This window comes from Delphinus delphis, chromosome 17, assembly GCF_949987515.2.
Source record: "Delphinus delphis chromosome 17, mDelDel1.2, whole genome shotgun sequence".
Taxonomy (NCBI): Eukaryota; Metazoa; Chordata; class Mammalia; order Artiodactyla; family Delphinidae; genus Delphinus; species Delphinus delphis.
In genome coordinates this window covers 78,796,003-78,808,495 of record NC_082699.1, presented here as the reverse complement: position 1 = coordinate 78,808,495, position 12,493 = coordinate 78,796,003, and the positions used below count along the sequence as shown (strand labels likewise).

The 12,493-nt window shown below is 66.7% G+C and overlaps 1 protein-coding gene across 2 annotated transcripts in view; it reads left to right on the top strand.

Moving 5' to 3' along the window:
• Nucleotides 1–12,493, top strand: part of TSNARE1 (t-SNARE domain containing 1) — a 79,880-nt gene that overhangs the window by 65,948 nt on the left and 1,439 nt on the right. Inside the window, exons 10-11 of one of the 2 annotated variants that reach the window (XM_059995256.1) lie at nt 6,140–6,212; nt 10,799–10,881. In XM_059995256.1, the coding sequence (XP_059851239.1) occupies nt 6,140–6,212; nt 10,799–10,881 (156 nt within the window). Of the gene's footprint in view, nt 1–738; nt 1,318–6,139; nt 6,213–10,798; nt 10,882–12,493 lie in introns of those variants that run through there. The other variant, XM_059995257.1, reaches the window with a different exon arrangement.

Sequence of the window (12,493 nt, the reverse complement as noted above, 5' to 3'; positions counted from 1 at the left end):
CCCTGCTGCCCAAGTGCTAACGGGTGACCCCTGCTTTGTCCCTGCACGGCTGCCCCTCGCCTCTGCCAGGGGTGCCTCCACACCCCCGTGCTCCTGCTGCCCCCTGGCCAGCTCTGGGCCCACGTCCTCCCAGGTTCTCGGTGGGGCGGCCCTCTCCAGCCTGGGGGCAGTTTGGTCCCACCTCCCAGACCTGGGCTCCTCGTTGCCCCCGAAGTGGGCTGCCCTGTCCCTCCTCCCTGAGTGCGGCCGAGGTCGCAGTGCCAGGACCGGGCCAGTGCGTCCCTCCAGCCCCACCCCCGTCCCGAGCCTGGACCCTTGTTCCTCCAGACACTCCAGCAACTTGTTTCCTTTTATTTTCAGGTTTTGACTTAGATGTTGCCTGTCTAAAATTTCAGTTGTCCTCTGCATTGTCTAACATACACCTCGTTATTATTTCTCTTCTTCCAGGAGAATGTAAGCCCCATGGAGGCAGGGATTTTCGTCTGTTTTAGTCCTGGCGCCCCAGAGGGTGCACGACACTGTCTGGGCACTCAGTGACTCTCTCTGGAACAATCAAGGGGATGGGGGATGGAGGGGTGGGTAGATAGATGGATGGTAGGGGCATGGGTGGGGGATGGGTGGGTAGATGGACAGGGTTGAGTGGATGGCAGGTGAATGGGTGAAAAGTTGTACGTGTTGGGACTCCGCAGAAGATTTGTGTTCTAATAAAAGGGCTCTGCTGCCTTTATTTACACGCAGCTTCTCGTCAGCCCACACAAAAGCCCTGTGAACGTGAGCAGCGCGGCGCTCCAGCTTGGCCAGAGATGAGGTGGAGCCTTGGCGGAGTCGCCACCTGGCCGGGCCACAGGCCGCACGGCTTGCGTGTGGCAGAGCCGGGACCGGAGCCCAGCCGCCTGACTTGAGAGCGGGGCTATCCCGACCGTGATGCTCTGACACCTTCCCCAGATGAGGAGGTTGCAGCAGGGCACTGAGATCGCCCCACGAGGGGTTGGCGGAGCCCAGGAGCCAGCCCACGAGGCCCAGCTCCGCCTGCCCATGGCCGGTCTCTGAACTCTGGTTGAGGTGGGCTCCTCCTGTCTGGAGGGCAGGGCGGTGCCTGGTCTCCCCAGGGGGTCGGGAGGAGTTCGAATGAGACGGGCACGTGCCCCCAGCCACTGCCAGCATGGAACGGGCTTGCCAGGCATGGGTCTGGCCGACTCACATGTTGCCTCCCAGCCAGCTCTGCCCGCGGCCTGTGTGCCATGTCTTCACCGGCTCCTTGTGCCAAGCCCAGCTCACCTGATCTCACCTGTGAGGCCTGGCGCTACCTGTTCCCCTCCTGAGCTGCTGTGTCACCTGACCCAGGTGCAGAGCTCTGTGCTCACCAGCTGCTCTGTTGCCATGGCTACCTGGCAGGCCGAGGAGGGAGCAGGCTGGGGTAGAGAGGGGCCAGGAAGGGCCTCCAGGCTGAGCAGAGCGTGTGGGGCCTCAGCCACCCTGCCCGTAGCTGGCATTGTGCGGCCAGAGGGTGGGGGGTTGTTGATCTGGCCAATATCTAGCTATAAACATGGGAATAAATCGATAAATAAAGTTTGGCTATTCCGTGAACTGGGACCGCGTCTCTGTAGGTGGATGGTTGCCAAGATCCTAATTACGAGAAGAGATTGCGTGATAGAGAAAAGTGCAGCGGCATTTTCTTTCCTTTTGCTTTTAAAGGTGGAGGACACACACACACACACACACACACACACACACACACACACACACACACACACACACACACACACACACACACACACACACACGAGGTTTTATTATGTCCTATGCAAGGTTGTTATTCCTCAGCGCCAGTAAAAAGAGAGAAGATTCCGTGAGAGCTTTTAATGAGTTCTAGTTTTAGAAGCCATCAGGAAAATAATTGCCTGCTTTAAACATTTACTAAGTTAAGGTGCTTTATAGTCTCTCCCGCTCTCTGGTGCCCACGCCTGGGCACATGGCTCCCAGTGCCGCCCTCGTGCGTCGTGGCTGGGGCTGCCCCGGGGGCTCCATCCTAGGGCAGCCCTGGGGGGCTTCTGGGCTCCCAGCATGGCCCCTGTGACCAGCCAGGCCTTGAGGTCACACCCCGGGGACTGAGTCCTGGACTTCTGCCTGGAGCTCGGCTCCTACCCCAGCTCCTGGTGGGGCCCAGATCTCTGGCACAGCCCCCTCATTTGCCCTTGGCATCCTCCATCGGGAGCCCAGGCCTGCTCAGGTGCCCAGCACGGTGACCGGAGGGACAGCCATCCGTGCCGGTCGCCTGTGCCCAGATACTGCCGCTCTGTGTGCTGCCCCCTCCCCTGGGCCCGCCCTCTCCTGGCCCGTCATCAGGTCTACCCCCAGCCAGCACGTCCCAGCAGCCGTGAGTGATCCTGGACGAGGAGGAGGCGCTAGCCCACAGACTCCCCCACCGGCCAGAGGCCTGGGGCTGGGGTGGGGCCGCAGACCCCGGGCAGCCAGGGTCACACCTGCTCCACATTACTAGGGACGTGCGCGTGGGGCTCCCCGCCCCAGACCTTGCAGGGGGGCTGGAGGCTGTGTGCCCACAGGCTCATCTGGCTGGGAGCTGGGATCCTGGGGTCCCCATGCTCTGAGCAGCCCCTCGGAGCCAGTCTGGTCCGTTCTCTGAGGTCACATAGGAGGCTTCTGCCTGGGAGTCCAGGAGGGGTCTGTGGCCCCAGGCTTGCCTGCCACCCTTTTCCCGTGGTCCGTCTGGTTCTGCGTGGTGGGGGGGGGGGGGCGCACCCTGCTGAGCCCCTCACGGTGGCCCGAGGTCGGGGGTCAGCCTGGTGCTGGGGCAGTGTCCCCTGCTCCCATCCTCGCTCCCTTGGCCACCAAGCTGGTGGAGACCCGCTGGAGCGGGTGGCCCTGGACACCCTCGCTCCTCTTATCCCCCCCACGCGGCTTCCTTCTTTTTTGAGTGGGTAAGATCTTTATTCAGAAGGATTGTTCCAGGGAGTGGGGGGCTCTTGAGCGAGGAGGACGCTGTGCTGTACGACGTGCAAACACCTGGGAGTCGGGACTGGCTTCTCGTCTGCAAGGGAGTGCGCCGAGCCGGAGGGGCTGGGCTGGGGCATCCGCGGGGGGCGCAGGCCATGGAAAGGAGCTGGGCTGACACTTGGCCAGCACGCCTCCTGCCCCAGCGGGTCGCGGGATGAGTGGTTCGGTTCATCTTGTGTGAGGCAGAGAGGGAATTAGGGGTCCGGGCCCAGCCTCGTCCTGGGCGAGTCAGGTCTGCGTCACGTGGGGAAGGGTCTCTGCAGAAAGCCGTCCCTGGAGCACGGAGCGTCGCCAGGAGCCCAGCCTGAGCGTCTCTTCCAAGCGAGGGGTTTATTCATCGCCGAACAGCTCGGAGGGTCATGGGTCTGAGGGCGAAGCAGGGCCCCAGGACAGTCTGCAGAAGACGTGGGGCTGGAGGCGCTCCTCAACGCCAGCCGAGCGGTGGCGACGGTCAGCGGCCGGAGTCTCAGGCGTCTTAAAAAGAGGGAGGCTGGGAATGAAGGAGGGTGTCCGTGTCAAAGGTTACATCGACTCCCCAGACCGCAGCGAGTGGAGACCTCCCAGGAGGCAGCCGTGATGATGAGCTTCTGGAGGGTGAGATGCGGGTGCCCTTGGAGCGCAGTCCGGGCGGGTCGCCTGCGTGAGGCTCAGCCTCCTCGGTGCTGCTGGCCTGTGTGCCCGGCGCTCTGGGTGCGTCTCAGCTCACGCCAGCGGACCGGGTCATTGCCGCTCCGGGCCGGCGTCCTTGGCCACAGCCCTGACCGTGTTCGGAGGGCTGCTCGCTACAGAAAGGTCGCGTGGGGAGGAGACAAGGCCCTGGTGGAGACGGCCGTGTGCAGAGCTGGTCGGCAGCCCCTGCACCTGCGTGTTTGCAGCATTTGGGGGCTTGCGTTGGCTGCTGCATCTCTGTGGGGGCCTCTCCTGAAGCCCAGAACGTGAGCCGGACCGGGGACCCCGTGTTCCACCCGGGCTGTCCTGGGTTCTCGGGGTCAGTGCTGCTGCAGCAGCCGTGTGTCCCGCCGAGGCCAGGCCGCGGCGACGCACGGCTGCTCGTGCTCCAGGGGCGGTGGGCTCGCTCCCAGGCCCCTGCTCAGCCACCCCCTCCCTGTCCTCTCCCTTGCGAGGCTCCATCCCTGTGCCCACGGGAAGGGGTCCAGCGCGTGCACATTAAGTCTGCCGGTGCCAGTGGCTGTGGCACCAGACGTCCCTGGGAGCACCCGCCACCCCTGGGTGCTGATCAGGTGTCCCGACTGCCGGGGCTGCCCCGCTCCCGGCGGTGACCCAGGGAAGGGGGGCCGGGCAGGCGTGAACGCGGGTGCCGGTATTCCCCAGCTGCGTGTCCCGGGGCAAGTCCCTTAACCTCTGGTGACGATTTCCCCGTCTGTGAAGTGGGGGTACCAGCGGTGCCCTCACACAGCATGGGAGGCTGTGTGCCCTAGAAAAGCTCCTCTGAGCCCCCGAGTCCAAGTGCACCCACGGTCAGGCTCAGGGCCCCCAGGCCAGCCTGTGCGAGAGAGACTTCTGTCCGCGGCCCACCGGGCAAGCTCAGGGGCCGAGGTCAAGGTTGGTGGTCTGGTGGCCTTGGGACGGGAACCTGGAAGTGTGAAGAGGTGTGTCTGTCTGCCTGAGGCCTGGCTGAGCCCGCCGCTGTCGCGTGTGACCTTGAGGTCTGGACCTTAGGGTGGCGCCTAAGCTTGGCCTCCCCCCCAGTGGCCTCAGCCAGGGAGAGCCGTGGGGATGCGGATCCCGGAAATGGGCCCAGGCCAAGGCCACTCGAGGCCCCACGCTCACCACCACCTTCCCGGCCGTGGGCCCCGTCCCAGCAGAGCCGCCGCCTCCGCCGTGTGTGAGCCCCGTGGTGGAATTGCAGTTGATAGTACGTGTTGGTTTAAGATCAGGCTAATTGCTTCATCTCCCAGAGCACTCCTAAAAAGGGGATGAGTCTCCTGGTGATATTTTGCAGTGGGGTGAAATGAGCCTTGTGGAAGTCAGTCCAGGCTCCGCGTGAGCTGCAGGGTGGCAGGGGCAGGGGCGGGCTGTGAACGCTCCCCGCCGTCTCACGGGCGTGAAGGAACCTTCCCTCTGGCTCTACCCTGGCCAGGCGCTGGGCACTGAGGGAGGAGGAGGTTTGGATTTGCCCAGTGGTAGGTGGGGGAACCTGGCTCCGAGGTGAGTGGCTTTGCGCAGGGTCACCTGGCTGGCCGGTGGAGGAGCCGTCTCCTGCAGGGAGAGGGCTTCAAGTCAGCGGGCATCGGTGCCCATCCCAGCCCTCCCCCTTTCTGTGAGGCCCGGGAGGGCACACACCTTTCCGGGCCCCGCAGCCTCCATTGTCAGGTGGGTGCTGTGACCTCCCTTCACAGGTGCTGCCAGGTGTGAAGGTGCCGTGTGTGAGGTGCCCCTGGCACCACCCCAGGCAGGTGGTCTGTGGCCACACCCCTCACCAGCATCACTGGTACTGTTGCTGGGCAAAGTGGAGTTAGGATAGAGGTGGGCGGCACGGAAGATGCAAGAGGCCAGCGTGACATGCAGGGCGGGAGGTACCCCAGAGTTTCCTGGGCTCAGTTCTGCTTCTTACCCCATTCACTAGCTTCACAAAGTTACTCATTCTTTAGACAGCAGTGGGGCTACCGTCCATCCACCCACCCACCACCATCCATCCATCGTCTATCCATCCATCCACCCACCACCCACCCACGTGTGCTGGCCCACGCTAGGTGCCGAGTGTACAGAGAAGGAAAAGTGGACCCTCTGTCAAGGAGCCCCCCCAGGAGGGAATGAGGAGTGAGGTGCCTGCAGGACTGACAGGCCTGTGGGAGGTGCAGACTGTGCCCTCTGCTCTCAGCCTCCTTCCCCCTTCAGTCAGGCCTGCAGGACAGTGCTGGGGCCACAGCCCTGCACTAGACTAGACTGCAGCCTTCCAGGGTCCTCTGTACACGGCAAGGGAGCGCGCAGCCCTGGGATCCTCAGCATGGGGTTTGGCCTCGGGGTCAGGAGACAGTGTTTCAGATCCCAGCAATGTCTCTGACTTGCGGGGTGACCCTGGGCTTGTTCTGGTCCTTGCCTCTCACTTAGCACTCTTGGTGGCCGTGCCCTTGACCTAATGGCTGCCATCTTGTTTCCACAGAGTGACCTGTTGGATGTGAACCAGATCATCAAGGACTTGGCCTCCATGGTGTCAGAGCAAGGAGAGGCCATCGGTGGGTACCCATGCCATCCACCCAGCCACCTGCCCGTTCCCCCAGGCGCGGGCAGACGGCAAGGCCCGGGCAGGTTTGGAGGTCTGGGCGTCTGCCGCATTCCCTCCCCACCTCCTCAGGTCGCCCCCAGCCCCTCGGGAAGGCCGGGCCTGAGGAGTTTCACGCAAGAGGCTGGCCCACCCGTTCTGCTCTTGGAAGAGCCCTGGCCTGCCTGCCCCCGCCCCCCCGCCCCGGGCCTTCCTCCCCAGCCAGGGACTCCCCAGGGGGAGGACAAGCTGTCCTGGGCGGGGGATGGGCTGCAGTGGGTCCCCCCACGGAGACTGCTGGGGGTGTGCAGCCGGGAGCCGCTTCCCAGGAAACGTACGTGGTGGGTTACAGGGCTGTGAGGGGGGAGCTGACGTCCCTGCTGTTTCCCAGTCTCCCCAACGTGAGGGCCTCGGCCCCACCCAGCCTGGCCTGCCACCTGCTGTGGCCTTAAGGCTTTCCTGCTGCTGCCCTGAGTGCCCGGCTGCCCTGGGCAGCGGGGAGGTCGGGGAGGGGGTACTCACAGCCCCTGGCCTGGAAGAGCAAGGCGGCTCGGGGCACCCCGAGCCACTCGGCCAGCAGTCAGCACCCAGCCACGGCCCAGGGCTGCCCCCCACCCTCACCCTTTCCCCTGCCGAGTCGTTGCCTCACTGGGGTCCCCTGGCTCTGAGTAGCCTCCCGCCTCTCAGGCCTGGGCGCCGGCGAGGTGCTGAGGCCCATGCATGCCCTGCTCCCCAGCGGGCGGCCCGGCTGCCTTCCTCGGGGTGTGCTGCACCCCCAGGAACAGAGCGACTGGAGAGAGTCGGGCTGCGCCGCCTCAGGCCCCTCGCTCAGCTGCAGAGCCTGGGTTCCCGCAGGACCCTGCTCTGGCGGGGCCGCCCGTCTCCCCAGGGCCCCGTCTGTCTCCACGTCCTCCCTCACCTCGCTCTGGCTGCCGTCTCGTCTGGGTGTGCAGGAGACTTTTACGCTCCAGATGGACACCCAGGTGTCACCCGGATGGTCACTGAGCCCCATCACTGATCGGGAGGGGCTGTGTCCCGGGCGGGGAGGTGGTGAGGGCTCACCTGCTGTGACCCTGGTTGGGGCCCGGCAGAGGGGATGGGCACCTGGGCCCAGACGGGCCCCCGCTGCGTGCTGCGTGCTGTTATGGGTGTCCCTGCGATGATGGTTGTCGGTCTGGGGCCACCGTCCCCTCTACGGGGTGCAGTGGAGACCCGGGGCCACGAGCCGGGGTCGGGGGCTCTGCTCTCCACGGCCCGTCCCATCTGCTGCCAGGCGCCTGTTGGCCTCCGCCCGCCCTGAGCCTCTGGTGCCTTTCCAGGGTCCAGCAGCGGCAAGGCCGTGTGCCGGCGCAGCTCCAGCCCCGAGCCGGCCGTGGTGGCCCTGCTGCCCGGGCCGGGCTGTGCGCCCCTGCGGCCGGGCTCCCACTCACGCACCAAGACGCGGAAGCCCAACTTCAGCCCGCAGGAGACCGAGGTGCTGGTGCAGAGGGTGACGCGCCACTACCCGCTGCTGTTCGGGGCTCTGCGGGGCCCACCCGCCCGGAAGCACCGCGTGTGGAGCCGCATCCTGCAGGCGGTGAACGCGCTGGGCTACTGCCGCCGCGACCTGGGCGACGTCAAGCACAAGTGGCGGGACCTGCGAGGGGTGGTGCGCAGGAAGCTGGCCGAGCGCCCCCGGGCCCCCGGCCCCGTCCTCACGCCCGTCGAGCGCATGGTGGCTGAGACCTTCACGGCCCCCGGCCCCGCCGGCGAGGGCCAGCCCGCCGAGGCCCTGCCGAGTAAGTGGACCCTCAACAGCCTGCACGGAGCTTCGAGCAAGAACCACGGGGAGAGCTGAGGCCCCTGTGCGTCTGCTGGGGAGACCGAGGCTCCAGGCCAGTCCTGGGCGTGAAGGAGCTGAGGCTCAGAGCCAGGTCCATCTGGGGTCGCCCCACATGACAGGGCCTCCGCGGGGCCTCCGAGACCTCGGAAAGTGAATCGCTCGGGTGCTCGTGGGAGGCCGGCACCGTTTCCTCCATCACTGGCCCGGCTCAGCTCACCTCCCTGCCCCTGCCGTGCCCTGTCTTGGGCGTGGTGCAGGCAGGGCAGGTGAGCTCACCTCCTGACGCCCTCTTGGGCTCTCGGAGTGGGGTCCCTTCTCCCTGGGTCACTCAGCCCCCAGAACAGGCCAGGGCAGTGTCTGGGGCTCGCAGCCTCCCAGGGCCCACCGCCGAGGCCAGCTTTGCAGAAGTTTCTGAGCCTGGTGTGGAGGGCGGGCCGGGCCCTCCGGGGCGCCTCAGCATCTCCTCCCCGCACCCGTTTTCCTCCTCCTCCTCGAGGCGCCTCTCAGTGTCCGTCAGGGGTGCCCTTCGCCGGGCTGCCTTCTGTCTGCGCGTAATGGCTCCACCCACAGCTCCAAGCTGAGCTCCACCGGACCCTTGCCTCACCCCTTCCTGGGGAGCTGCTGGAAGGACTTTGGAGACGATGGCAGAAGCAGGACCAGCTCCCTCCTGAGGGCTGCAGAGTGGGCGGCAGGATTCAGCCTCGTGGGGACGAGCAGGGGCCACAGACGCCCCAGCAGAGGCCCCAGCAGACCTTCTAGTGGGGGTCTGCACCAAGCAGGGCTGGGCGGATCAGAGATGCACGCAGACCCAGGACACGGCCGTGCCCTGGGCTGGACCGTGGGGAGGGGCCTAGTTCGGGAGGCCACCTGCTCCCCCACAGGCAGAGCCAGACCTGGTTTTGGGGTGCTGCAGGGTGGGCACACTCTAAGGGCCGAGGGGGGCTGGCAGCAGGTGGCACGGGTGTGGCCCTGGGTGTTGAGACCCGTCCCGCGAGTTCCCAGCCCCGGATCAAGGCAGGAGCTTGGTGGCTGTGTTTCTCCTGGTGGCCCCCGGGTGCGGCGCTCGGCACGCTCCTCGGTCACGAGGCCCAGCCTGGCGCAGACGCCCCTGCCTGCTCTGGTGGGCCGGCGGCCCCTCTCCCGGGCCCCGTGGCCCCCGGCTCTCCTCCGTCGGGACGGTACGCTGGCAGCGAGCTCCTCTTGGCATCGGCTGGCACAGTGCTGACTCAGAGAGGTTTGCTGAATGAGTGAGAGAGAGGGGTAGGGGCAGGACACCCACTCTCCGCTCCGGTGGGCTGAGACCAAGCAGGGGAGTGGCTGCCACGCCTGGTTTGGGGGTGGCTCGAGGCCCAGCCCCACTGGCTCCTGCCTCTGGGTCAGTTCTGGCCTGGGGCTTGGGCAGGGTCCGGCTGCAGGGCTGCGGACGGCTGGCTGGCAGAGTGCAGGCCACCCGCCCCCGGCGTGCCTGTGGCTCTGTCCATGTTTGGGGGAGTGGTGCTGAGGGGCTTCTCTTTGGTCCCGGGGGGCCTGACCCAGAGTCTGGGTGCCCCGGAGACCCCCAGAGCAGAGGCCTCCAGGGCAGCCCCCGCTGAGCACCTGCCGCGGGGACTGGGGGGGAGCCCGGGGGCCTGTGGCCCTGCCTGTGCCCCTCCTGATGGGGCTCCCCATGGAGCGGCCGGACTCAGGCTTCAGGGAGGGCACCACAGGCAGGGAAGACGCCCCCTGCTCAGCCCGGGGCCCAGGGGACTTGGTGCCTGGGCGGCACCTGCGTTTATGGGAACGGTCCCTGCCTGGGCCTGGGTGGCGCCCGGGAGCGCAGCTCTCCAGGGAGACGTGGGCATTTAGCCGTTTCCGCCTCTGGAGTACTCACCAAAATGCATGAATTTGGAGGCTTGTCCTGTTTTCCTACAAGAATGTACTTGATGCACCTCTGCGCCTGGTCCCTGCTGAGGGCCGTGCCCATGGCCGTGCCCACTCCCTGATCGTCTGGGCGGTCCTTCCCTTTGGGAGGAGAGAAAACAGCATAGAGAATCGCCCTGGTTCTCAGCTGGGTGCAAACCCGGTTCCTGCTGGGGTCAAGCACCGCGGTCCTGACTCACCCCTGCCCTGCGTGCCCTCCAGCTGGGCTGTGCAGCCACAGCGGGGCAAGGATGGATCTGGCCCCTGTTTTCTGTGATGCTGCCTTTTTACCAAGGGCGTCGCGGAGGGGAGTCTCCTGGCGTGCAAGGGCGGCCCCGGGCCTCGTCAGGGCGGCTCAGGTGTGCTGTGGGGCTGGCACCTCTGGGGGGCTGCGTGGACGCGCCCAGCCGGCCCCTGCCTGAAGTCCTGGTCCGCACTCAGCCCCTCAGTGTTGTCAGGACCGGCCGCTTAGTGCACTTGCTGACGTCCAGGGCCGAGTGCGGAGGAGGGTGTTCCCAGGCCGTCTCGCCGTCTTCACGGTGACTGTGAGCGTGCAGTCATTGCAGAGCCGGGCCTCACTCTTTCCCGAGTGGGCTGCCGTGGCTCCAGGGGACAGGCACTCCTGGGCTCTCTGTCCGGACAGCTCAGGCCGGCCAGCGCCCACGCCAGGGGGCCGACCGGTGCCCCCTCGCTGCAGCCTCTGTTCTCTGGAGGCTGGACTCCCCGCTTGTGCCTGGAGTGATCACCGGGGGGCAGATGCCGTCCACGCCCCGTCCGCACGGCCCTGGGCGACCTCAGGGTCTCCACTCTATAATTGCTTCTGTTGTCTTGATTTGCAGATAGTATTGAAGCCGGCCTTGAGGCTGCGTCCTCGCACGCAGAGGCGGCCAGCGAGCTCCTGGCCGGAGCCAGCCGGCACCAAGTAAGTCAGTGTGAGGGGACAGCCCGCCGCCCCTCCGGCCCCTGCCCGCGCCCGGGAGGGGCAGGCCCGCAGGGTCTTCTCTGCGCCCAGGCGGGCTGCTATGGGGGAGGGGAGAGGAAGGGGTTGCGGGCCGCATGCCCAGGGTGGGAGGTCCCGCCTCCCCCTAGTCTGCACCACCCCCTCCCCCAACCGCGCCGCCGAGAGCGCGGCCGGGGCTTCTGCCCACCGCTCAGCAGTGAAGTGAGAGGGCAGGGGTGAGGGGCGGCCAGGAGCAGTGCCCACCAGCTGGGTCTCGCTGCAGTGGGTGCCGACGTTGCTGTGTCTCCCTGTTCCCAGGGTGTGCGGCACCCCAGCTGCCCCTGCAGGAAGCTCTGCGGCTTCTCCCTTATTCTCAGAAGGGCAGGATGGGTCTGTCGGTGTCTGCTGCCTTCCTGGAGGGCGCGGACCACGGAGAGGGCCGCCTGGCCTTCCGGCCGCTGGGCCGGGTGTGGCCGTGTCTGCCCCTGGCCTGGCCCCCGGCTGGAGCTGGTGGGGCCCTCTCTGCTTGGGACGAGTTGGCCGGCTCAGAGGGAGTGAGGACAAATATCTGACCCTGATTTGCTTGAGATGGGCTTAGGGTAGCCTTGGGGACCAATGCCGGGCTGCCGTGCTGACCTGCAGCCACCGCGTGAGCCCCTGACTGGGCCAGGCAGGCTTGGACCTGGGTCCAGCAGGGAGGGGGGGCCCGCAGCCGCCCTCCGCTTGCTCGCTGTCACTCACTGGCCCTCCGCTCCGTGCTGCGCCCCGACTCGCAGGGGTGGAGCCCACAGAGCGCATCTCTCCTGGAGCGTGCGTCCTAGGGGAGGGCGGGGTGGACAGTCCAGTCCAGTGACGCGAGGGCCCTGGGCCAGCCGAGGCAGGGAGGGCTTCCTGGGGTAGCGCTGAGCAGGAGTTGTCCTGGCAGAGGGGACAGAGGCCAAGGAAGGGGCTGCCCGGGCGAGCTCGGGACGCCCCAGGCCGGGGTGCGGACAGCTGCGTGGGGGCCGTGCCGGCGGGAGCAGGGAGGGGGCCGGGGAGAGATGATGGATGACGTCCTGTTCCCTGGGGGCTTTGGGAAGTCAGGGCTGTGCTGGGCAAGGGACTCCAGTTGCCTTAGCGGGGAGGAGAGGGCACAGGGTGACGGTCTGGACCAGGCAGGGCTGTGGGTGGGGCGAAGCGTGGGAAAGAGCGGCCCCTCCTAGCAGCTGCGCTCCCTTCCCAGGCTTCCCGTCCCTCAGGGAGCCCAGTGGGCAGAGCGCACGCGGGACGGGAGGCTGCTGGACTCCACGAGAGTGCGTCGTGGGGTGGAGGCTGGCCCCACTGCTGGCCTCCCCTTTTCTCTGTCAGTGGCCACTAGACGCCTAAGTCAGGGCGACACGCGCAGGCCACACGTGACAGCTGGAGAACACCACGCCAAGGGGGGGCGACGGCATGTATCTGCAGGACGGGGCGGAGGCAGGGCTGGAGGTCGTGTCTGCTGGTGCCAACTCGGGGCTCTCTGCCCCAGCCACGGGCCCCAACCTTTCAGCATGCCGAGGGCAGCCAGACCTGCACCCGGACCTCTCCACCTGGCTGGGTCCTTCCAGGGCCTCCC